This window comes from Ascidiella aspersa, chromosome 1 (genome assembly GCF_963924565.1).
Source record: "Ascidiella aspersa chromosome 1, kaAscAspe10.2, whole genome shotgun sequence".
In the NCBI taxonomy this organism is placed as follows: domain Eukaryota; kingdom Metazoa; phylum Chordata; class Ascidiacea; order Phlebobranchia; family Ascidiidae; genus Ascidiella; species Ascidiella aspersa.
Genome location: NC_139447.1, coordinates 10428740 through 10456020, shown reverse-complemented (window position 1 = coordinate 10456020; position 27281 = coordinate 10428740). Strand labels below are relative to the sequence as shown.

Here is a 27281-nt window from a genome sequence, read left to right as displayed (position 1 = left end):
CTCACCACTGACTACTGCCTATACAGCCCCACAGCAGCAACACAACTAGCTTGTGTACAGGTGGACTATAGGTCAAAATAAATGTTTCCGATGTTTTGACTGAATGAATGGCATCGGACGGGCGGCGCGCTGATCGCCACCAGCCAAGGACTTTGTACCGAGGATTTAAAAAGGCAAGAAAGCTCGTCGGAACAGGAAAGAGGAAAAGAAGAGCAAGACAAAGAAGAAGAGGCGGCGATAGTTAGTGGCGAAATGTCGGTGCGCTTTCGGCCGCGGCCGCTCGCTCGCCGAAACTCAAGTTTCGTGGCCACGGCGCCGATCAGTAAGTGCTCACTTTCTATATCTCATTGTTTGTAGATTTTCATTGCGACGCCTGAAAAGCTTATATACCGGACTAAGAAGAGGTGCCAAATTAAACGTATTTAAAAAAAAAAAGAAAACAAACTAGAATTTTACATTATTTAATTCAATCAATTTAGGTTTGGTCAAGTCACATTTTGCTCTAATTCTTTGAATGAGCCAACTGAAGTGATCTAATTGTCCACGTTGTCATCATAAATAAATACAAACGAACGGGGTAGGTATAGGGACCGATAAATAGATACCATCCAACGCCTACCTACAGTTGGTTTGTATCTATTTGTCTTATCCGATTAAACATTGTAGGTTTTTTATACATAGTGAAAATGGTCTAGGGTAAATTGTGGCTTTAATTGCAAGTTTTTAATCGAACAGACTGAAGCAAAAGAAACACGCTGTAATGCGATTGATGAGTTCAACATCACTTTCTAGTTTGGAACTTTTTTTTAAGTCAACTTAAAGAGTGAGCAAATTGTGTTTAGAATTTCGACAATTTTTGTTTTCAAAGTAATCTGATCACCTGAGAAACGGAAAGAATCTTTGAGGTTTTGTGGTATATATTTTTGTATAGAATTTGAAAAAAAATACCAACCCACACCATTTGATATTGAAGAGGCCCAGTGGTTTGTTAAAATACAAGGCGGCAAACCAGATACAGTGTTTGTCATGACGTCACAAATGTCCTCTCAACCAGGGACACAACATAAATTAATTCCATCAGGGTTGTTGTCTTTCTTGTTGCCCTGAATCGAACGGGGTATTTGATGGCGTCTACACACGACTGAAGTGCTTTGTATTGATTGGCTGTAGCTTGGATGTTGCCAACCAAGACCAATAAATTTTTCAAACCTAGCCATTCAGGTTAAACCGTATTTTAATTTTCAGTTTTGATAAGATAACTTAATATGAGCATATACTTGTTGTAACTCCATATGTTTTTGGTATATTATATGTGTTATATATATATATATAGCCTATAATGCTTTTCAAAGCGTTGTAAGTTTAGTAGATCGTTTTTGGTGAAGAAATATTTTTCTATGTTGAAAACAGTTGCAATTTCTTTCTTAGTATGTAATAAACCATCTTAATATTCCTATTTGATTAATTCATACCTCGCACAAAGTTGTAAAGTGTATGGAGAATTTGATACTATTGCAGTGCCAATTGTATCAAATTCTTAGGGAGTTTATGTTATATATCGAATAGGCATTTGTTTAACATGGGGTATGGCAACATTGCGATGTATTTTCCAGGCAGTGAAGACCAAACTACTGTTTTACAGTCATTTGTTCCGGTGCTACCTTCGCAAAAGTCCCATCTTTAGCCTAAAACAATATCGTGAAACAACGCCGAAATTCGCTCGGTCTTTAAAAGCTGCTTAAATTTTTATGTAAGAACTTTGGCGGCCTTTTTTCCCAACATTTGCGGTTCTCATTTCATTTTTGCTGGAATTTTTTGTATTCGTATTAAAATCCGCGCAGTTGACCATATGTTTATTAGGCGATGTGTTGTGAGGGTGTGATTCTGTTAAATATAGAAAAAAATTGGCACTTGTAGGCCTACATTAAATATTTACATGCAGAGAAAAGCTATGTACTAGCACGGTGTTTTTTGTTGTGTTGTGTTGGTCTGTTGAGATTGTTATGAGTTGGATATTTATTGTACATGCTTATCTAGTCATGTAGCGTTATATTTGATGCCTTTAAAAGCTGCTTACTCACAAAGAGCATAAACGGAACCTCACAATATGTCAGAATATATTCTCACTTGTTCCAGTAAAGTTAGGTAAAAAGAAGAACCTTTTTACAAAATGATCTATTTTATTTCAAATATACTTGGTTTTGTCCAAACTGGCGATTAAAATACTTCCCTGAATGAATTTATTCTCAAATGGTTTTCCGCCTCTAAAGGTGTACCCTTGGGTAAGGAGATTATCATTTTAGGAATAGTTTCCTAGCAAATTGGCAACATACGGCAAACATAATTGGAGTCGCTTTTACAAGGATTTAACGGCGTTTCCACTTAATAGTTGTAAAAGAAAAAGTTGTAAAGAAATAAGGTATTTTGGACTGTTAATGTTCGTGCTAAACCTACTGGACATTGCGGCGAAATTCACTACAGTAACTGTAATTGGGAAAGAGGGTTAGATTAAGCCTCTGGATATCCAATCTGTCTCACACTTCTTTTCTATAGTGTGCTGTACAGCAGTAAAAGGCGCGAAGCAGGCAAGGGTGCTTCCAAGGACGTTTTTAAATTAGTCGAGCAACTTTATTTCGTCTAATGGTTTCGACCGTTTTACCGATCGATAGCCAAAATGCGTAAGTAATCCACGATAGCGGGTTGGTTGGCTCGACTGGGATTGCTATATTTTGACCTGGTTTCCATATGACTGGCCCTGTTGTATGCATAAGTTATGTAGTAAATTTTGGCGTGGCACCACTTGTACTTAAGTTGCAATCTCGTTTTTTTTCGTGAATCTATTCACAAGTGTCTTCGTTTTTTTTTTGTATTTTGATTGATAAAAAACCTGTTGTAATCGCTGAACTATGGGAGAACTGGGGGATGATCCTGAATTTGTTTTTAAAAATAAAATTATTTGGGGGGTTGCATGGCCTGGTCATCCCTGGGTCGTACGCCAGTGTTGTGTAAAGCTGGTAATGGGATAGGTTGGGATCATTATTTATCAGTTTTTCCCCCTAAAAAGTCAACCGTTACCTGCTGACAAAAATTTGAGGTCTAACATGGTGTACAATACACAATACACTGTACGAGCAATTTATACCGTGTAAGGAGTTTTGCTCGATTCTTAAGTCTACTATAGTAGTTTGCGACACATTATATTTTGTTTAATAATTCTGAATAGGGCAGGCTGGCGAAAACACCCATTTGTAACATTGCTTACCCACAGCCACATAAGAATTTTATTGATGGTAATACACTGTATTGTTAAACACGCAATATTAATACAATCGTAAAATTGTCCATTTTAGCGCGACTGAATCTGTCTTGTTTAAAATTCAATCTGTAAACTGTTGTCTAGCAAACAAAGACGTTTCGGGCGTTTTGGCATGAGACAAACATTCAAGGCCCTCTTTTATTGCCACGTCTTATTCGCAATGTTATTTTAACTTTTCTCGCTATCACCATATGTCTCCCTTCAACGTCAGTCGCACAGAACAATACAATGTCACGATAGTCTTTGACAAGGTCATCATTTTTAACCCAAGTTGCCTATAGGCTTCGTTGGCCACTTTTGTGAAGATTCCAACTTACTCGTTTGAGAAATACTAGAAAGTTGTTTTCGGCTCAGCAGTTACTTTAAGTCTGAAATCAGTAAAAATATATTTTTAAGTCTGTTAAGTAAGGGTTAAGAATTTTTTATGTCTTTATATGTCATAATCAATCCTGTGTGTCATATTACAGCCATGTGTTTACAGCTATCTTCAAAATACCCAGGAAAGTTTAACGCCTGGCAAAATTTCTTTCAGAATTTTAGATTTATAATTTTGGTGGACGAAAACTTGAGTGCAAAGTTTTAAAAGTGTCAGCGAACCGGTTTGCATTTAGCGTTGTCTACGTGCCTGTCTTCATTCTATTCTGCATGAGTTCCTTGGGAGTTTGAAACTAGTTTGAGCGCAACTTAATAATGAATCTCAAAGCCAAAAAGGTCGAGTAAATCGACACCATCTTAAGAAGTTTCCACAAACAATTGTATCATCATCAGTTAATGTGACTGAAATATATATCCAAACCTCACTTATATGATTTGCGCGACCTTTTTGGCTTTAAGATTCATTACCAAGTTACATTACAGATCCGTGCATAGTGTATCTAAGTTATTCGTAGTCCTAACAGGCGAACAGTTGAACTAAATTGATACACCCTCTATTAATTTTACCTTGTACCTTACTTACTTTAGCAATAACGTTTCTGAAATATTTAATTATCTAATGAGCATGTAGCAAGGCGCTATGACTTGTCGTATTTGAAAACAATAGTTATAGCCTACTCATCATTCACTGTCTTACTTTCCAACTAGGATGACGCTGTCTCGAACTTATTTTATCTTATCCAGCTTAGTTATCTCAATGTCTAGCTGTCAGCTGTCATTTGAAGCCATTAATTATACCGGATATACAGTTACTCAAACTTAAACAGTGACTCAAAATTCGCATTTGGGCGATTTGAAAATTCGCATTTAAAAATTCAATAGAAACTAGCTAAAAAAGCCATTAAACGATTAATCATTTACTGTGTAAAATCTATTTATGATTTCTGTAGTTTGTTAAAAACTTGTTTAAGCTTCGTAAGGTACGATTGTACAATTATTATTAACCTTATGAAAACATTAAGTATAAACAAATTTGTTTACAAAAATAGCATGTTGTTTAAATAAAAGTAAATACGTTAAGCAAGTGAGTTTTATAAGAAGAGAACCACAAAGTTCAAAATCCATATCTTTCAACACCTGGTTTTGAACAAGCGCCAAGCCGCATAAACTCCACTGATAGGCCGTAAATTCCTACATCCAGATGGCAAAGTGAGTTAAGGCGCCGACTGTGCCGCTGATTTATCGGGCCTCTATTATTAATGAGAGCTTTATGCCGTTGGGAGTTGTAGACAGGTGTTAGACCCTCTCTTAGCCGTGTCGCACTTTGCACTAGCTATAATGCGGTTTAGATTTTATCCTTCTGAGCGCGTTCGGTCTGGGGCAGAATGTTATGGACTTTCAACCGGGGTTTAGTACCCCCTGGGGCGCTTTACATGGGTGGGGGAGGGGGCACGGGACGACAAAGGAAGACAGCCTTTATAATAATGGCGGTTTTAAGCTTTTATGAGTGGTCACCTCATAACACTTGCTCTCAAACAACTTTTGTGACCCCTGTGGTATAAGTTAAAACAATATGCCACCGAACGTCATAATAGAGGCTGTAAAGCCATAATGAAAGCCACAGAGTTAACCATGACTGAAGGGTAATAGTTTTATGCTGGTTGCCCCCTAGCGGGAAAGACCCCATTGAGAAACTGTGGACTAACAATATAAGGTTTTGCACTGATTACGTTTACAAAGGCAGTAAAACAATATGCATTCGTAGTTAAAACGGCAGCTATGTTGTGGAGTAAATTTCGTGTAAAGGGTGAAACGGGAATTCTGCGGTTTCTGTATTGGTGTTTGTCGAAAAAAAGCCAGGTGTGAAAGACGCGTTTCGGATTCTGTGCCAGACACGCGTCGTAAACTCTCGCTGCTTCACAACCTGTAGACTCCCGTGCCACTGGGTCGTAAAGATGTCTTCGCGCACAGCATCGCAGATGTGGTATGCTCACGTTCTTGTCGTTCGCGTGTTAAGCTTTCAACTCCGTATCCTGCCTTCTGTAGAGAATGTCGGTCAGCTGTTTGATTAAAGAACTCAGTCAGAAGCGATCCTAGTTTTTCAACAAAATATGCAGCAACCAATGCATTTGAACACTTTGCAACGCCACATTTATAAAATACATAGGTTAAATCCGTGTTGGATTGGCGCCAATGCTACGCCATAGTACCGTATACGAACCCAAACTACGACTTTGGGTTTCGTGTACCACATATAATAAGGTATTATATCTCATTGTGAAACATTTGAGCTGGTTTCGCTAAACTTGTCTAAACGATTACTCCAATTAGGGCTGTTGTGTCGCAAGATTTCCATCGAGCCCTTTTCCACCATTCGCCGTCAGTTGCTCGTTAAATGACGCCCGGTCATACACGACCCAATTAAGAACAGAGCTAAGCCACAGTACAGAATGTTGAAACATAAAACTAAGTGACTATCTAATTTTTGCTATACTATAACGTATATTCAACAACAACAAGCACAATAAGTTTAAATGTTTTGTTTACAAATTAAAATCAGGATTACAACTGCAGCCACACCCAGGACCCCCATGGCTGGATAAGGCCGTCACCCAAGACTTTTGTAGACCGCGGGCGCGTTGACATCTCGGCTGAGTTGCGGTTTTAGGGGAAGGGGTGAATACACTGGGTTTCGGCTTTACTTACGCCGCCTTGACTTGTCACGGTACTTGGTTTGACGTGGTCGCCCATGTGTTCTGTGGTATCTTATTCCTTCTGACTTTTTCTGTGTCGCTCGTCTAACTTTCGGGTGATCGATATAGATTTGAATCAGCATTGTCTGGTTTGCGAGGTTACGCGGTCTTTTTTCACGTTGATAATAATCTAACCCACCATGAAAATTAGGTATTTTTACTTTTCACATGCAAAGGTTTGCAAAATTTGCTTATTTGCAAATTACAGTCGCCGCAAATGTATTTTGCATATTTGGGGTCGCTAATAAGTTTTTATTATTAAAAGCCTACAACGCACGGCAACCTTTTTTCTTTTCTTTTTTTTGTTAAGGAACGCTTCACGATTTTGCGTTTAATTTCAATTTGAACGTTTTAATTTGCTTTAAAACCAGAACGTAGTTTATAGACAACCCAAAATTTTAGGCAGCGTGTGCTTAATCGTTTGTTTATAACTATTACTTAAAAAATCTAACACTTGGTGTCGGTAGAGAATCGCTAATTCAGTGATCCTTCCATGACGTAATGCGAAAAGAGTTTCTAATTGTCTCTAACTTTGTTTTCAGCGAAAGCGAATCTTATAACAATGGAATAAAAACTTTAAATGTTGTTTGTGTCGTATAAAGTCCATTTGTTAGAATACCAGTACTGTATCAAATGTCCTTATCATTCGACTTACTATCGTGATCTGTGGCCATCCCACGTTTGCAGTTTCACAATGCGATTGCTCATTTTCAAGCACAGTTCAGTCGACGGCGCATTAACCTAGATTTAATACCTCTAACTGATATATAGTTCATTATCGGATTTTGCAGAGGGAGGTGAAGTCGTTCTCGCATATTATATTGAAAAAAACGCAAACTCATAAAAGAATTTGGCATTGTGCTCGAGCCTCGATATAATGTCATTTGAATAACCTCGATACAGTGTCATATAATTTAATATGAGTTGCACATAGTAGAGTTCACATTCCACAACATGCCATGGATTGCACAGTGCGTTTTGGCTGATTGGATTTCGCTAAAACGGGCTAAAACATATTATTAACGCACATAAATTCGATTTTAAATGGTTCAAGATGTCATAATATACTTCCTGCTGGATCCGCCCGTGCTTTGAATCTATGTCAACGACGGGAGAATTTTACGGCTTAAAGCCACAATTAAAGCGTCCTGGAGATGGCAGAAAAAGCCGAGCCAGTCGACATAAGGTTGTTGTCAGCTCACGGCACGATACACAGTCAGATCTGTTGTGAAAACACTCAAGGGCCTCGCAGTGGGTTGTCTGCTCTTCCTACAACGATCATTTGTCTACTCAGGGTCCTCGGTCGCGCCTCGACGCCCACGGTCACGCCTGAGCACGTCCGTGACGTCACAGGCCAGGTCGATCGGTCGACTTCGTAGCTTCGAGGTGTCTCTCCCGCTTGAAAATCGCTGCCGGGGTTTTGTGCCTCAGCCCGTTAATACGAGTGCCGCAAGTTGGTCTAGTTGTCACGATTTGACACGTGAAGATTTCAGGGTCGCGTTGAGGAAAGGTGAAAATGTTTAATCGGTGGCAAATCTACGCCTTTCGGATTCAGCAATCGTTTCAAATGGTGACCGTGTTCCTGAACCAGACGCCGCTTCTTTCACGAGCTGTTTACGCCCAGCGCTTTGCTGTTTTAAAGGGAGAGGCATATTTCGTAATGCTAGGTGTAATGTTATAATCTGTAGTAGGATGCAGGTTCTCGCGTTTTGGCGCACAAACTTTAAACTTTAGTTAATGTACAGAACCAGGCGTCCCTTTTTGCGCAAATCTTTGCCTCAATGGAACGTTTAGTCATTCTCGCCGTTTTTTTAGGTGTATAAGGTCGAGGTGCAGTGTAGCAACCTTCTGCAGACGGCGACATATTAGCAATGCCTCAAGAGACTGCTTAAATCAGTGGTTCAATTCTTTTTTTTACCAGGTTACAGATTTTTTAAAAGCGTTTTATTTGCATTTCAGACAAAGGGATAGAAAAAGGTGTCGTAGTGATTATTTGAGGCAGGTGAAAGATTTAATGCGCTTTCAATTGTTTTTACATGTGGTTCTTAACTTTTCGGACCCGTTGTACACTTTTGGTTCGCAAAAATTAGGGTCCGGCTATAATCGCTTCACAGCAACCGTTTGTTTCTATAAGGATTGTTTTGTGAAATGCGATATGAATACAACAAAATTGTATAAGAATATAGATTGAAAACACTTTGCGTTTGATTCCAGATTTAGTTAGTTATACATTAAGCCGATAACTGGGCATTAAACAGGTCAATACATTTTGGTTCCTTATATATATGTCACCACCAAAATCGTGCCACACACACATTGAGAACCACTCGAAGAAACCAATTCAAGTTAAAAAATCGAATACCGTTGTTGTTTTGTGCAGCTCTGCTTTTTAGTTGTAGAGGTGCAGCTTTGGAAATTTCTGTGTACGGCTCGGCATAGGACCGTGCGAGCTAATTTGATTGTCGACTGCACAAATGGAGGTAAGAAATCGATATTTGTCACGGCCAGATAGCCACGTATTTTACCGGCACCTTTTTCTTGTTAAGATTAACGAGATTGCTTTTTAACCAGATGACCGAAAAATCGAATACTGTAGACTGCGAAACAAATGCGGTTCTTATTTGTATTCGGCCTTTTTTGAAATAAGTTGTGACTTGCAATCAGTTAATTATAAAACAACACAAAAATGTTAAAAAATATGTTATATTCATTAAAACTTAAAACTTTATTAAACTAACATGATTACAACATTTTGCCTTTAATCGGTCAGCTTGGTATTTCAATATAAGGTATTGTTCCCACAGTTTAACCAAAATGATATTACCATTTAAAAAAATTATTTGGCTTTTATTGCAATGATCAAGTCTTTGAATGAATGGAAATTAGTTAAAGTCTTATGTTTCACGGGTACAATCTGCTTGGCGGTAGTTCAGCTGTTGCTCTGTTAGAATACCTCAGAAGATCGGAATGTTAACAAAAATGCTGTTGTTTAACAGCATATAGATCACGTTGTTTTCCCTGCTTAAAATAAGCATGCAGCAAATAGCGAATTGTGCAGTCAGCAGACATTTGCAACTAGACAAATTAAAATCAGGTAGGTTGTAGCAATCCTGCCAAGATAAAAGGCGATGCTCGACCCCCCCCCCTATTCGACATTAAGTGACAATCGATAAGCATGAGGTCGCGCTAATTTCCAAATTTCGGCAATTAGTAAAACTGTGGCCGTTTGCTAAATTCTTCCTCAAGTCAACCGTTGTTCAACTGACCCAATTTTACCGTTTGTTAAACTTACCTGAATTAAGTCATATTTGTAGTTGTTTCTCTCTAGTTAACCTTTGGTATTAAACCGCCCTAGTTCTGTGTTTTTTGCGTTTTAGAATTGAAAAGCTGCGATCAGTAAGTTTAGCGCAAACAGTTTCACACCACCAAAAACGCCTACGCAATGTAAAAAATTAAAATCGTTGATTTTCTTCCTCGCTAGAACTTAAAACAGCGAATTTCAGCTCTGCTTCACTTATTTTCCCCTAGCCCTGAAAACATCCGACAAACAGGGATATAAACGGTTGAGATCAGTAAAGTGATGAGGGTAACTTGCAGTTCCGCCAGCCGTCACGTCACGCCCATTGCATCCCTTTGCTGTGTTTGGACAGGGTTACGGTGTCTTATTCGTTGTCTCCTTGTTATCGCCCAAGTTACAGATTGACAACAGCCCTCACCCCTCACCCCCCAAAAAACGGCTTTCTTTGGTTCACCTTTATTTTTGGCCATTTTAAACTGTTGTGGCTCAACAAGATAACTAGTTATCTCTATTGCGATCACGGAGAAGGCTAGAAATTGGTCTATATCATGCCTGTGAAAGCTAGCTCCATGTAGAGGCCTTGTAAACTGGCTACAGGGTAAAAAATGCATAATAGAAAAGGTGACTGGCAAGAGGGTTGTACAAAATTCAAGCTGCAAAAAGGAGTTTTTGCGATGTTATAAATAGTCAGAAGCTATAACACAAAAACAAAAGGCTGAAAATTGGCCTAAAATGAAGGCTTCACGAAGTTGCATGTAATCTAACACGCATAGGTCACAAGGTTGTTTTCTGACACACCCGGTTAGGCATTTTGAGTTGGCATTTGCTTTGGCTTATCGCGTGTTGTTCGTTTGACAACAAGCGAGAAACATGGCGGACGTTTTTTTTGCCGACGGGCATTTTCAGTGTTGTAAATGAATTGTGCAATACGCCGGTCGCATTTTTGACTTTAAAAGTTTGATTGGACAAAATGAAGGTCTTCGAATTACGCGAAGTTTCGTGTATTTCGAACGGTTTCGAAGGTACACTCAAGTAACTTTTGTAGCTTAAGAGTTTACGACTTGAATTTTATTTGGGAGGCCGGTAACAACCAAGCAACAATATTTTAGGCGGCTGGTTTTCCTCGAAACAAATGCTCTGAATTGGAGCGCATTTTTGCAGTTTTAAACTAGGTTTGATTTCTTCAATTATTATTTGAAGGGTTGGGCGGACACGGCGCCTTTCGTTTTCATGTTGGGGTTCACGGTTGTACATTTGATTTGAGTGAAAAACCATTAATCATCAACAAAAATGTAAATGCGTCTTTGGCTACTGCAACCCATCTATGTCTGCAAGCTTCAAATTGGTTGTGATGCTCGTTTTATGAGGTTCGAACTACAACTTTTTCTAATTGCCAGGCTACCGACTATCGAGGTCAAAAAAATGACATTAACATTAGGAAGCGTGCTTTAATTTTGTCGAGTCTTGGCGTCTCGCCGCCCAATAGCTTAACGTTTCTATAAAACCACGAGTTTAGCCCAGGGGCTGGCTTGACACCGTCGTCACCCGTACTTGATTGCCCAATGATTTACTGCGCCGTCTGCGCCTTAAATAAGGTAGCCAATCAAATTCGGGTGGCCGCAGTGGCGCTTAGGCGACCTCAAAACTGAAATGTGCTCGTCTCAAGGTGCCAACGCATACTGAAACGCACCCAAAACACTGCAAAACAGCACCAGCTTGAAACTGACACTACATCGAATAAACACCAGTTTGTATAGCTTAAGATATTTCTTAAAATATAAAAAAATACTTTAAATTATTATTTTAAATTAGGACAGTTTAATTGTGAAAATCTTAAAACACTGTTGTTGAAAAATGGTAATTTGCAAATGTATTAGCGTTATATTAGAAGCTAACTTGGGTTGGATCCAAATAAATCGTTTAATTTTTAAGAGGCCACGAATAAATCATAACATTTTCAAACTGTAATTTTATCCATTTTGCCAGTTATGACGACATATGGTTTCGGACAGGCGCACATTTTAGCATAAGGCTACTTCGAATGCTTGTAGCCTCTGAACATTAAAATAATATCGAATACGCCTACTAAAACAGTGCTAATCAGGCCTAAAACGTTAACAAAATGAAATAAAGAATAATAGAGCCCTCTGATTTACCAAACGTAGTCCACCCGCTAAGGTGACAAATCGCCACGAATTTGCGTTGTAAAATAAGGTAGACCGATGCTTGTAAAAGTAGGAGAACGAGCTGTCTAGGAAACATGACTTGTCTTATGAAGTGTTATACAATGCCGTTATTGGGATGTGCTTTCGCGTTTTATATGGCTAAGCAACTTATTACTCCCTGACAAGTTTACAATTATGCCAACCCTGTCCGACAAGGTTAGTAACCCAGATGTCATCAATAAAATGTTTTCGAAGTCATTGCGCCTTAGTTTAGAGAAGAGCCCTTTCAATGTGATGTTCAAATATTAGGCATTTATTTCAACGATAGACCAGTGAAAAATGTCGTCTTAGATCAATTATATCGAAGCCAGTAGGCGTTATTTAATACCAATCCTTTTTTAACTTTAAAGCATATTTGCGTGAAAAAACATCAAGGCTACTTTTTCCAGAAGCTTCCACAGGGCGTCGTGTCTAATCAAACATAAAAAAAACCTTGAGTCAATCACAAAATCGTCGCCAGCAGCGGGTCTCAAACTTAATCAGTGGCATGCGCCAACACGCCCTCTTCCCCTCGGTAGAAAACTATCTCGAAGTTCGAACCGCGATGACGTAATATGTGTGACGTAGCAGCAGGCAGCAAGCTTATAGGTGAGCGGCTTTAATCGGCCATAGGCTGCGAAAACATGCCATCAGCGACTAGGAATGTGATACGACCGCACGTTCATCAGTGCTCGCTTTACCACTCCTGGCTTTCTTGTGCTCAGTCGCCTTACGACCTCCCCTTAGAGCGCAGGCCATTTTAGACTCTGGCGTCTTGCCAGGCTTTCGTGGCATTTTTGCAGCTAACTTTTGCAAAAAATTGTAGACCTATAAATTTGGTTTAGGCCGTCACACAAACTAATAAAAAGTAAAACAAAAATTGTGCTTTACGAAGTCAAGAATTGGTTCAAAACCAGTTGAATTCAGTTGATTCTCACGATTTCGTGTAACTTGATCGAAATAGTCAAAAATTCGTTAAAATAAAGGGGTTTCAAGCGTCGTCAAAGTAACTAGTATGAAAATGAAAGAAATTAAAAATACTGGGAATAGGATCTTACATTTAAACCTTAAAATTGGTCTCAAAGCGAAATCCGACACCTTATAAACCGGCACGTGGACGTTTGCCAAAAAAAAGCCCAAAATGGGCCCCAATAAATTTATCTTTATTTAAAGCGGTTATGAAAGCTACGCAAAAACGCGTAAAAACAAGTTTGCCTGCGCTTTGCGAAATCTAGCATACCGACTTCTTATACTTCGTGCCTTTGTATATTTACTCTATTGTTGTGCTGGCCCGCCTATCGGCTTGTCATCGCGAAATTACACAGGAGCGTCCTGCCTTGGCTTTTGTGACATCGGGACGCAATTTATATTATGCCTTGTAGGTGTTCATTGACAAAGTCGTGTTTTCACGAACCAAAATAAGCTTTGGAGGGGAAAATTAGACCTGGTGGTACGGCGTTGCTACAATCTCCGACATGACCTGTTTTGTTTGGCATTGGGAAATTTTTATAAGCAAAGTGAACAGTCGCTTAAAACAAGAGCAAGAGAGACTTAATAGATGTATGCTCTTTTTCATACCCCCTTTCGAAAGATGGAAAGCCCTGGTCTCTTAAAATGTTTTTGCAGTCTGCAAACCTTTAACAATGATGCAGTTCCAAACATGTTTTTTACCCAATTCTGTGTTTACTTACCCCCTGGACAAACTGATAAAACAAATTGTAAGTTTTGTACGCTTGCCCCCACATCGTGCATTTAAAATACATACAGTACAAGTCGTTTGAACCTTCATTTGTGCGTGAATCTAGCTAATCTAGTGTCTGTTAAGGTTTATATATTGTTTCTAGTGGAAACAAGAGTTTACGCTTCTTGAATTTAAATTAAAAAAAAAAATGATGTCAGTTCGCCCAGTGATAAAAACTTCTTTGTTAGCAAATCCTAACAGAAACTCTCTAGGTTTATGCGTAAACGAACAACAAACGATAATATACGTTTCCATGCACAGTTTTATTGCAAACTTAAAAAAGTGACATTTCGTTCTATTAGTTTGTACAGGGGTCAGTAAACAGAGAATTGGGTATAAAAATGTTTGTTTAAGTGTTTTTTAAGGTTTTGCTTTGGTGGCTGCTATGCTATAACATTTTAGCAGCTCGAAACTATTTCGTTTTTGTCCAAGAATTTATGTAGAAATATTTTCGATACCGATGAAGCATTTTGAGAGACCGTTTCTGATCCTCAGAACATCCACAAAGCACTAAGCCTTAAAAGTGACAGATACTCATTATGTATAACACCAGGACTAATTAGTAGAATTACGATGTTGGAAGGTGAGAATTTGTAACACGGGTACAAAAAATTAGCCAGAATAAGGGAAGTAACTTCGCTTTGCTCTGCAAAGCTTTGTCTATTTGCAATGTCGTTTGTCTTTGGCATTCGGAAGAAAAATCCGACAAACACTTGTTAAAAACTCCACCTTAGATTCATGTTGGCCATTCATTTTTGCAATTTGTAAACTACACACTTGTATTTTGGGTCTCCTGTGTCAGTTACTTTGCGATTTAATGATCAGTAGAACGTTTTATGTAGCTTTCTTAAAATCGACATAACTGCCAATTATGTTTTATTAAACGCCAATAAGTAAACATTTGAGGCAAAACGTGATGATTATTTTGGCAAAACATTAAAGTCTCAGCTTCAAACACGTCACCTTTCAAATCAATAACCTCCGCGCTGGCAAACCAAAAGGCGCCGCTGATGATGTGTTAAGTGTGTTCTAGGGAGTCAGTTCGCTCTCTCAGCACACATACAAGTAGGCCAGCTATGTCTGATCGTTGAATGCGGCGGTGTTGCAAGACGAACAACACTTTGCCGGTTAATATCGGCGCGGCTCGGCCGACTAAAGCACCACATCACAACCGGGCTCGAATAGCTTTGGTGGCCAATTGGCGGTCCCCAGCGGGCCGCGTTCCTAATGGAAGTGTGGGCGCCCTTTTTCTTGGCCTTCTCTTTTGCGCACGCGCCTAACCTTGCCTCCCGTGTGTGTCTGTTGCAGGACTGAAGAATGATAGTCCGAAGGCGAGGGACCACGAGTTGCCCAAGCGCGGTCGTCAGCTACGAAACAACAACTACAACACCACCACCACCAGCATCGGAGCAGGCAGCGGACAGCAGCGCGATAATAGAAGGCAGCAAGAGTTCAGCAGTGTCGCTGGAGGAAAAACAGAGGCAATCCCTGAAGAGTTGCCCCTACAGCAACAGCAGCAGCAGGAGAGCTCGGGGCCGCCCAGTTCTCTCGCGCCCAGCTCGCAGTCGAAACAGCGAAAAGCAAACGGCCTCGGCGAGCCGACGACTGTTGCATCAAGCGTTAAAGGCCCGAACGCAGAGACGAGTACCAGTAATAACAAGCAGGCGCCGCCCGTTGGCGCCCCTATTACCGGGTGCGCGGCACCAGTTGTAGTTGGTGCCCCCGCGCCGCCCCAGCCAGCCCCCGGACCCCCACAGGGGGGCGTTGACTGGAACAAGGTGATCCAGGCTGCCACGCAGCAGTACAACACCATGAACGGCACGACGCGAAAGCGCAAGCCCGTACAGGATTTAGGCAAAGCTGAAACCTCCCTGCTCTGTCTCTCGCTCAAGAATCCCTTTAGGAAAGCCTGCATCAAGATCGTGGAATGGAGGTGAGAGATTTTCCCAGAAAATTCTGTTAGTTCTGTGACAAATAGGTTATTGAAAGCCAGCCCATATACAGGCTTTTCTATAGCGTCATTTTCATTATTTCTAGGATTTTTCCTTTTTGTCAAGGTCTACAATTCTACATCTTTATTATTATCATTAGTCCAACGGGTGTAAATGCCAACTAGATTAATATTAGCCTAAATTTCGAGGGATTGTTTACTAGAAAGCCTCACTATTATAAAAGGATTGCTAGCCGACAGCATTTTTCAGAAAGATGAGGTTTTAACAAAGGTTCATACATCAAGGGAAATATTATATCCTGTTAAGAAATACAGTATGCAACAATGAGTGTTCCGAAAAGAAATTTCGAGATCCGAACTTACCAATTTCAACAAGGTTTATTATGCCAATTGTTTAACTTAGACTTAACTTGCTTAAGAAATGCCATTTCTGAGATCATTTTAAAAATGGCTTGTTAACAAAATTATATGTCCGGCTTGAAATGACATTTTTAATATTGATATCCGAGTAAAGAAAGATTACGTTGAAGCTGCGATGACGAATCACTGTTTCGCACAAATAGGGGCGTTTATGTGACCTTAAACGCCTAAATATAGTCCGAAACAAATTGCTGAATAAATCACATAAAATTTAGCCGCAGCTATAACTTATTAGATCCTGTTTTAACTCACCGAATAAATAACATCGTCACGCAGCGTTAAATCTAAATAAAAGCGAAAACGAGGTTAAAACGCACGCCCAGGAGCCCCTTTCACTTGAATCAATAGGAAGAAGCGTTCGTAGTTGAGGCAGAAAGCTGTAGTGGTTGTTGGAAACGAAGGTGCTTTCTGGTTTGCGCAATAAGCAATAGACCAACAGCTGTGCCGACCCTTCACCGGCAAAGGCACTTCGCTCCATCTGAGTCAGGCCCTGTGTCTCCACTCTCGGGGGGTTTGTGCCTCGCTTTATGGGATAACCAGTTGCCACAAAGCCGCAGTTAAGTAGCGCCTCGGTTGGTAGAACGCTCGTCTACAGCCGTATGCTAATTCAGCTTGTAGGAAAATATCCACCCCACAGATCAAACTGTTTGGTACACGACACCCTTTTATATAAATTAAGCTTTTTGCAATCATACAGGTTATTTGTGCTGAACAAAACATTTCTCGCTGTCTGCCTTGACACAGATTTGTTAAGTTAAGGTATATCTTTATCATCCTTTTTTCCTTTTGCATATCGAAATTAAGAAAAGTGAAAATTAGTATTTGGCCTTAAGCTTACGTAGCCTTCTGGAGACCCTTTAAATTGTTAAACTGATTGTGATTGTCCCGGCCCCCCCTCTGCAAATAAAGACAACGGAAATGTTGATTATTTTTTATAAAAGCAAAAACAAAGTTTTAGTTTTTTTAGTTTTTTCAAGATAACAGGCAACAGGCCTTCAGGATTTTTAAATAACACTATACGATTAAATTTCCACCTAAAAATACATTTTATCACGATAAGGGGGATAATATATTTCAAACAATGTTAAAAAAGTTTCTTAAAAAATATTCGTTAAAAAATCTCGTTTGCGGCGTTCTTCCTTCAAAGTGGTTTCGATTTCGCGTGTGACCACGGAGCCGGAAGCTTTATTCATTCCCTTGCTTTCCACGTCATTTTTGCGCATCGGGCCTCATTTCCTTATTTTAAAACGCCAATGAAATCGCTTCCTCTCTTGCAATATATTTCGGCTCGTATGAATTGGGTAGGGGGAATTTTAATTACCTAACACGTTTATTTTAATACAGATGCCTTATGTTTTCTTTAATAAGTTTGGCTGCCGGATGTGGTACCGACTTTTTCCCAAGAGTTAATAAACAAAACAGCTATATTGAAATAGGGCTATCATATTTTCAACACCCAAAAAGAGGACATGTTTTTGCCGGCAAGTAAAACGAGAGTAGAATTGTTACGTTTAAGTTCAATGATGTTTTATGCTGATTTTCGGTATGTCTGGTTGTTTTAGGATTCTCTGATTAATTTTCGATGAGAAATTTGTTGTTGCTGGCCGACTTGAGCGCAAATGTTGATTTGTTTGTTGCGAGCGCGATGGTGTTGCTGTTGGCGGCTACGAAGAGAGTTATAAGTCACGATTTAAAATCCAACGTTTTAAAGTGAATAACCACACACCTTTGTTTTATTAATGGGCCGTTTTAGGCAATCGTTTTAATTTTTTAAACCAGCAATTTAGCATGTTTCATTGCTGCAGTAATTGTTTGGGAATAAATACAACGCCTCGCCGAAAAGTCTTGTTGACAGTAAGAGCAACTTATTCGAAATGCGAAAAAAACAGGACATTTTGGCATTTTTGGGCGTCCTCGGAGGACCGTTCACTTTTCTTGAGAAAAGAGGACAAATCCTCCTAAAAGAGGACATATGGTAGGCATAACGTAAGGTGACCAACTTGCTATACGTTTACCTCTTAACGTATTCATTAAACTAGAGGTTGTTGTTTTTATAATGCGGAATCCTTAAAAGGCGGACTTCAAAAATGTATGGTTCATTAGAAGTTTAAAATACTTCTAATGAAATATAAGGGGACTTAAAAATGGGTTCGCGTGGACCAGGGGCGAGAGGAAATTTGTCAGAGATAACGTAATAAAAAAGTAATTTTAAGAAACCTGGTGTTTTCAGTCCAACTCGTTGGCAAATATAAACGGAGAAATCACCGAAGCGACCTGTTTTCTTTCGAAATAATTCCATTTTAGAGTTTTACACAAAGTCAACTTTAAGCAATATTTTTGGTTAGGCAAATATATATATATATATTTTTAAAGCTTTAACTTTGGAATATAAAACCAAAAATTAGGCCGCGGTTTTTGAAGTACAAATCATATTTTCTCATTCAAAATTTTACATAGTAAAAATTGGCCTGATGAAGTATACGAATTGTGTAAAACCTTGTTAATGTTAAGTCCTGACATTACCTAAAATACTCTTGCTCGATTATAACAATAACTTGATTGATAATTAATCACAACCAAGGGTTCTAACTTTAAATATGGCATATTTAACAATATATGGTTTAAATGCCTTTCCGTGACCTATATAGTACGTTTACGTAGTTCGTTCAGCTAACTTGGTAATGAATTGAATGGATTCTAAATTAGACAAAAGACAAATTTGCAAAGGTCCGTTCAAAATTAGACAACGTTCGACAGCGGTGGCGAGCATATTTAGCATTCCTTAACATAAAAAATTGAGACCCACAGTTGCATAGAAAACAGGCTTGTAAACAGAGGCGGCGGAGTCTCTAATTTTCCGGCCAAAGGTGTTCGTTTTTGAGTGCGACGGCCAAATTGTAGGTGCCTTAAGTGGTAAGAGGAATATGGTCGGTCTGTAATACAACCCTGCCGTTATGTGGCACGCGCTAAGGCATTGCTCGCATGGGATTATTAGCCAACGAGTGCTTTTGTGTGCTACATTGCGGATCCTTGCATAATGCATTAAAAGTTGCAAGCCTGCTTCGCGGCTGATAAGTGATATTATCGCATTGCAGGTACGCTGGGAGCCTGGGACAACATTTATTTTTGACTGATCTGATATTGGTGGCTAATATTATGTAATATTATGGGTTTTTTTTGGAAGGTTAGTCAAATTTTTAAACTTTTAAGACATTTTTATGAATCCGATTTTTTTTTCAAAACAATTTTGTTAATCTGATTTTCACAAAACGATTTTAGTTTTAGAAATTATAATTTTTGTTTGGGTCCTGAGGTACTGTATCAGGCTGTATAATAGATGTTGTAAAGCTATTCATTGTGGAGATGTTCAGTGTAATAAATGATCGTTTGGTAAGACAATAGTTTTTTATTGTTTATTTAATACCTCACCAGCGTGCTACACTTTCCAGGCGGCTTAAATTAGGATTGTTGAAACGACATGCCCGATGTACGCAATCTAAAAAAAATAATTATTTTGACCGCCTTTAAATTCTTAGGTTGCTACAATTTTTTTATTTATTTCGTAAAATTTATCCTTCGCAATCTGCAAAATAATGTTTATCCATGGAAATGATAAACTCTAATATATTTTGATGGGTTTAAACTTCAGTTAATCATGCAACAACTGTTATAAATGTAGCACAGGTCTTTCTTATATGTAAATAGTTCAATAAGGTAAAACTTGTCAAATTGCCCCTCGATATTTTATGAAAGTCTTAAAGTTATGGAGTCAGCTTAGCTAAGCAAATAAAGAGGGTGTTATTGTTCCTTTGCTATATTCAGTTTCGCGTTTCTTTCACTAATATTGCTAGCGAAAGTAGAATCCCTTCCATTGCCCAAATAAGAGTTATCTTAACTGTGGCGACACACGATTTTTGCGGCAACCTTGCGGCGCTTTGAGTCGGGTGCGAGGCAAATTACACGTCATTAAAGCAATTTCCTTCTTCACGCGCTTCAAAATTGAAACACGAACCCACCATAAACCTGGGTGTTCGCGGTTGATCTTTCTAGGTGCCGACCTAACAACAAACCACAGCATAAATCACTGAAAGACGTGCAACTTATCAAATTTAATGATATGGTATCGAAAATGTTACTTGATACCCAGTTTTAGTATTGGTACTCGTCTGATACTCGGCTGGCATATCTGTGCCATTTCGATAACCAACTTATATAGGAACTGTTTTGAAACGTTATGAAGCGATTTCTTATTTTGGGGTTTTTGGCAAGTAGCATTGGCATGACCTACATGTTGGTTTTTATCTTACGTTAACCGTGTGGGTGTGTATTTTTTAAATTTTGACGTACTAGACCAGTGAAAAAAAAATAGAAAGTCATCAAATTGCCGAACACAGTTGCAATTTTAAGCGGTCTGTTGCGACCGTTCAATACGCCTTTGGCAAACCGATCTGACACGGTTTGTAGCAAGCCAGGTAATTGCCCTGAACTTACAAAGTTCGTTTTAACCTTGGCCTGTGCACACTTAAATACTTCTCATGTCTCCGGGAGCGTTCAGCTCACTTACAGAAGTCCCTTTGAACTTTCGTCGGTGAAGTTTAAGTTCGGCCCAATTCACGCCGGGCTATTGTTTCCTCGCCATTTGATAGCCTCAGAACCCTTTGCACAGCCTTATAAAACTGCGAACCTGAAGAAATACAACTTCTTTAATTACAATTCTCCTACAACTTCGACTTGGCATTTTTGGCGTACTTTATATGTTAAGGTTCTCCTGTTTCACAGGTTACATTTATCAAGTAACTTTACAGATTCTAGTGCTTTTCTAACATTACAGGGTGGGTCTTTTATATCTTGTAACCAGGCGCGGATCTAGGAATTTCGTTTAGACAGGGGTGGTATGACATTTTTTTAGAGATGACATAACATCACAAAGTTACGTCAAAATGTTACGTTGCAAAGTTAAGACAAAGTGTAATGTCACATAGTTGAAAAAGCTACAACTATGTTTGTAAACGGTCTTTAAAAGGTTTTATATACTGTTGAAATCACCACGGTTATAGTAATGTGCGCTAACTTGTCACAGGCGCTTAATTTTGTGACATCTGTATAAAATAGTAAGCACTGACCACAGCCAGGTCCAAAACTTTGACATTTTTCATTTTGCTTTGCGCTCATTATCCATTTTATTGAAAATCTTATATTAATTGTTTTCTTTAAATCTCTTTCATCCAACTTTCATATTTTGTCTCTTTTCCAAGGCAAATTTTCCGAGGTCGGTGATACAGTCATTGCATAATTGTACAGGTGGTTTCAGTACTGCGAAATAACCACCTGTCAAGCGAAAATCTTTTAACTTTTGTTTACTTTTGATTAATATATATCCAAAATAGTTTATTAATTAGTAGACATTACATAACCCTATGAATTTTCTCGGTGTTGACCATGCGTACATTCATTTTTTCGCTAAAATGTTTGCAGAAAATATCCTCAGGCCAAAAATTGCGAAAGGTTGATAAACGGTTATTCAACTTCAAGCTTTGGCATACACTGGTAGTTTCAGTACTGCGAAATAACCACCTGTCAAGCGAAAATCTTTTAACTGTTTTTTTACTTTTGATTATTATTTATCCAACAAGGTTTATTGATTCGAAGACGTTACATAACCCTGTGAATTTTCTCCGTTTTCACCATGTACATTCATTTTTTCTTCTAAATTTTTGGCAGAAAATACCCTCAGGCCAATAATTGCGAAAGGTTGACAAACGTTTTTCCAACCTCACTTTTTACTTTTCGCCAGGCCCTTCGACGTGCTTATCCTTCTGACCATTTTCGCCAACTGTGTAGCCCTCGCCATTTACGTGCCATTCCCGGGCGAGGACTCGAACTCCACCAACGAGATTCTGGTAAGTGCTTGAACCTGACCTGACCTTTCCACTGCCGTTTGCTGATGCCGAGAATCTAGCACGACTCGTTCCGCATCGAGCGTTATCTCACCTACACGCTTGTAACTCGGCACTTTGCGGCTAGTTAGGTTCTCGGCAGCTGCTTTTTTGCATGAAACGTTCGCTTTACAATGTTTAGTGAAAAAATATGTGTCGGCCCGAAGAGATTGGCACTGTATTAAAGCTTCTAACAGTTTTTTTTTTATTTAATAAAGGGACGCAACAATGTACAAAAACAACCAGTAACTTTTTTAGTTCCTTTTTTTTTCACCAAAAGGGAACGGAGTACACGAAACACTTTGTTATTATTTAAGCATGCCTATAGATCTTAAACCACATTAATCTGAGAGGACAATATTGACAATAACTTAGTTTCAACACGAATAAAATATCTGCATTTAAAACCATGCAACTCGGTATTTAAGCTGTCAGTTGTTGATTTATATTTTATCTCGACCCATATTTGGTTGGCGATGTATAAAAATATCGCAATAAAGCTATTCGTCTAATCCAGGCCTTATAACTTCTAGTCGTACTATACTATAGGGCAGTGGTTCTAAACCTTTTTGTCCATGCTGCACTCCTTTCAAATCACAAACCAGTTCTTGCACCCCCTTCTATAATTTCTTAAATAACAAAATCATTGTAATTTTGTTTTTATACAAGTAACTGATAACACAATAACTCAATACTAAAATGTGAGTTAGTTTTACATTTTATTGAGCAAAGAGAGAAATAACATTAATACATTTTCTGTATCTGATTCAGCATTGCATCAGTTCTCGCGCCCGTTGGGGGTTCGAGCAACCCTGGTTAAGAAACCCTGCTATATGGTATTATGTGCTAGAGCCAATGCGATACTTCATCAATGTGGTAATTTAGTCATACGAAATCAACTTAACTGTAACATCGTATTTAGTCTATTGTGACACGGACAGTACGAAATAATCACAACAGTATACGTATAGTAATAATCACGTCCAAAATCGCGTTATGGCGATTTGCAAGACCTAAAATATGACCCTTTAAGTTATTACGACCCAAAGTTTTCTAGTTAGAAATATATACAACAAAATTATCGCCACAAACCAACGAAAAATAAACTTCCTAGCGGCAAAGTATATTTTTGGCTGAATAACCTGTAAAAATTACGTTTGCACATTTCAACATAATTGTATCGGTTTGAATGGCGGAAAATTTATCCCAAAATGTCGGGTTTGGGCATCGCAACAAACAAATAGGTAACGTCTAGCTCAAGATCGAACAAAAAACTTAAAAAAATACTTTTTTTGTTCAGGAAAAAGTGGAGATTGTTTTTCTTGGAATATTCACGATCGAGTCGATTATGAAGATCGTGGCATTCGGCCTGGTGCTTCACCCTAACGCCTATCTACGCAACGGCTGGAACCTGCTCGATTTTATCATTGTCGTTGTTGGGTGAGTAAGCTACTGGTGATTTGGATATCTTTTAACTCTTGTTAAAACACTTAAGTATCGTTTCATACACACCGGCCCCGTTTTCGGCGTCGTCTGTGAAATAACATTAGCAAAAATAACACGTCATTAAAAAATAAGTAAACTTAAGTTATGTGATTTACGTGCCTTTTTCATCTCTTCGTAGCGAAGAGCAAGAACCTTCGGGTGTTTTATGTTGGAAAGCTAGGGGAGAATGTAATAGGGGTAGAATTAGCAAAGGTAAGGACAGAGCATGCGGAAACTTTTACATGGAGTGTAAAATGGTTACACAAGTTCTGAACATGAGCACACAGAAACCAAAGATGAAAAATTAAAAAAAAAACGTAAGACTTCGTAATAAAGGCGGGCGAAAAATTGTATGGGGCCTTTTTTTTAGCTTATTGGTTGCGGGAAATTTCAAAGTCGGGAGTCAAACAAATGGCCAGAATTATGATTGAGTTTATTTTTGCATATAGATTACCGAATATAACAAGGCCAAAAGCATGGAAACAACTTTAGGCTTTTTTGCGGGGAATTTATCTACTCAAAAACCTGAAAAATGTTCTGTTTTCCAAGTTAGAACTCATTAAAAGCGTTCCGCGTCTTAATAAAATTAGATCAGACGGCTTAACCTATTAGGCGTAGACGTCTGTGATGTTGCTTCGTGGCACATGATCTTGCACATCGGATGTGGGCACCTTGGTGGTTATAACGGCGCGCTGTATTAATCTTACGACTGCTTCTTGGACGTCATTCGTTGCGTCAGAGCCTAGCAAATCCTTGTGAACTTTTTTTTATGTCTGAACGAATTTCCTTCGAGCCTGCCATTTATCGTAGAACTTTTAACCTGCCAAAACGACTTGATTTTGTGAGCATAAACTTGTAGCAGACTCTATGCAAAAGTATACCGATGTTTCTGACACACATTATCGCGATCCAATACGATACCAAACTACGTCTTTACTATGCTTAAGACATTGAAATTAGACATAATTAAAACGTTCAAGAAGTTTAGTATCTCCAGTTGCTTACCTAATAAGGTTGCCTTCCACATTTTAATCGATGTGTTAAAAAGCAAAGCTTGACTGAAATTCGTGTATTACTTTGATATCGGATCGGCACCGATACCGTTCTAGTATCGGATGAGTACCGATACTATACCACTTTGCATCGAGTATCGGCACCGATCCGATATTATCGGACATCCCTAGTGTACAGTGTGTCTGTATAAGGTACAACAGGGAAGATGTCAAATGTTGGTATCGGTACTCGTCCGATACTAGGGTGATATCCGTGCCGATATGATACCAAATTAACATAGGAGTTTTATCTATAATTTGCGCCCAAAGACAGTTATTTCAACATTAAAAGGGTGAATTTGTCGGAATTTGTAATAGGTTAACATCTATAGGTAACTAAACCTATTGTCCATAAACTGTTTTGCTTATTGGGGCATAGCAATGACGTCATTTGGTATAGGATCGGATGGCGATACTTTTTGTTCAAAATATCGGGTATCGCTATCTAAACAAAATATCAAGTGCATCCTTCAGGTACTTGCGCTCCTTGTCCATTTAATTTAACATCTTATACTAATTGTCTTCTTATTGAAAATCTTGTTCATCCAACTTTTATATGTTGCTCATTTTGCAATGACAATTTTCAGAGATCGGTGTTATAGTCATTGCATAATTGAACATAATTGAAATACAATCAACTGGAACATTGTGTTTTTCTTTGCAGGCTCTTCAGTATCGTTTTCGACCTTGCTGACATGGGAAGTACCGACAAAGTGCGGGCTCTCAGGGCCTTCAGGGTGCTCCGGCCTCTGCGTCTGGTGTCTGGCGTTCCCAGTAAGTACACACACTCCTAGCCTCCTACTACTAATAATGTTATAGTCATACAACTCATAATGATATTTTTTACGAGTCTCTGGGCCCAGGAAGCAATTCAGACAGGCAACCCGTGCTTCGTTAATTTGCCTTTTAAATGCTGTTTTTAACACTGTTTGAAGGAGGCCAGATTAGAATCCCTTCTAAAAGACTTTTAACCTTGCATGAAATTCGGAAATCACTCGAATGACATAATAATTACTCCAAACACTATAATATTTTACCCAAAAATCAGGCGCTTGAAACATGCGTGTACTACAAAATACACGCAGTATTGTTTTTTTATAATGTTGCGTTTCTGCAACCTTGCAATTTCCTGACATCTAATTAGGTACCTATACTGTGCCAGCACCAAAATCAAATAATAAATTAGCGGAAGTAAAAGAAAACCTTCAAGCGCTATAGAGAAATTGTGAAACAATTTACTTCAAGCTTTTCTGTTTTTTTCAAACGCCGTATGGTCCGCCAATTTTCAACCCTTAAAATTGCAACGTTTTGAAGGGTTTAGTGAGAAATATATAACCGTAATTATTACTCGTTTCAAAATGTTAAAACATAGCTTTGATAAAATATTATTTTTGCTTTAAGTTTACAACCAAAGTGTAAACAACAATCCTAAACTTTGTCATTTTTAAAAAATATTAATTTTACTCAACGTCCAATCCTGCTGTATACCCCCAAAAATGTTGTAGTGGATCAGGTATTGACCGTACTTGAGTGACGGTTAAACAAATTCCTTTAAAACTATTAGGAATTTAAAATTCTATTTATATTGTATTGAAAAACTTCAATAATTTCAAAGTTCATTTACATTCTATTGAAAAACATGAATAATTTGAAATCTAATTGTTTTGCACTCCATTTAAAACAAAGCTAAATGAATTTTATTCTATAAAAAGTCATCTTATAGGCCAATTTAGCCTATACCCATATAACACAACAAACGATTTCCGAGCGTGCAAAGAAGGCCAAGCCAATACTTAAAGCTTTGATATTACTTCTAAACAAAGCACCCAACTTCAAAGGCAAGGTTTCAAAATAAATCCCATCAGGGCAGGGGCAAGGCCGGACAGTGGTAAAGGCCTAGTAAGCTTCTATTTCTGTCCCGCTGACACAGCACCTATTTTCCGACTCTCTGATGTGCAACACGCGCCCGAGGTCAGTCGTTCGCGCCGACAGCGGATACTTTAGCTTGCCAGTGACGTATGCTTGGGTTCAGAGGTCAAAGCAATCTCAGCTGCCTTCATTGCACTTTACATCTCTAATGCTTAACACCAAGACTGGCAAACCTAAGGTCCGCGGACTTTGTGTGGATAAATATTAAAATTAGTTATGATTTTTTTAGTTATTTTTCGGCAGAAAGTCACAGCTAGTTAAATATTTAAAATATTGCCTAAAACAATCAACAAAATTTTTTTAGCTCTCTCAAACAAATTAATGAATAACCATGTTCACTTTTATTTTTTTTAATTTAAACCAGTGGTTTCCAAATTCAGTCTCGCCTCGCATTTGTAAGGTCGGCTTAGCTTTTATCGTTTTTACATGTACCTATAGTACTCAAATCACATTTTTGGCCCAAAGTTGTTCAACAGGTTAACAAATGCATACCGACGACAACATAAATGTTATCTTTGTTATCTTTATCGCTGACAGCGTCGGGAACATTTTTAATTGAGTTAGGTTCCTGGTTTAAACGACTCGGCATATTGAAAATGCCATTTATTACTTGACAAATTCGTTTTCATACAACGCCAAATTTATGCTTCTATGCAACATAGGTGGTCGTTATGTTTCAATCCATGGCGTTGTATCTTAGCCAACCCACAATTTAAATATAAAACAACACCACGTTTCCTGTGATATCGATCAACACCCCGATTTTTTTCCCTTATGAAACGTCGTCATGTTTACTGCTGTGTTCCGGTAAGTGTTTGACG

The 27281-nt window shown here is 38.6% G+C and overlaps 1 protein-coding gene across 1 annotated transcript in view; it reads left to right on the top strand.

Moving 5' to 3' along the window:
• The first annotated feature begins 248 nt into the window (after positions 1-248).
• Positions 249-27281, top strand: part of LOC146167430 (voltage-dependent L-type calcium channel subunit alpha-1D-like) — a 71864-nt gene continuing 44831 nt past the window's right edge. The window contains exons 1-5 of the mRNA XM_083391030.1: positions 249-322; positions 14996-15620; positions 21853-21958; positions 23295-23434; positions 25196-25305. Coding sequence (XP_083247156.1) covers positions 253-322; positions 14996-15620; positions 21853-21958; positions 23295-23434; positions 25196-25305 — 1051 coding nt within the window. The 5' untranslated portion in view covers positions 249-252. The remainder of the gene's footprint in view (positions 323-14995; positions 15621-21852; positions 21959-23294; positions 23435-25195; positions 25306-27281) is intronic.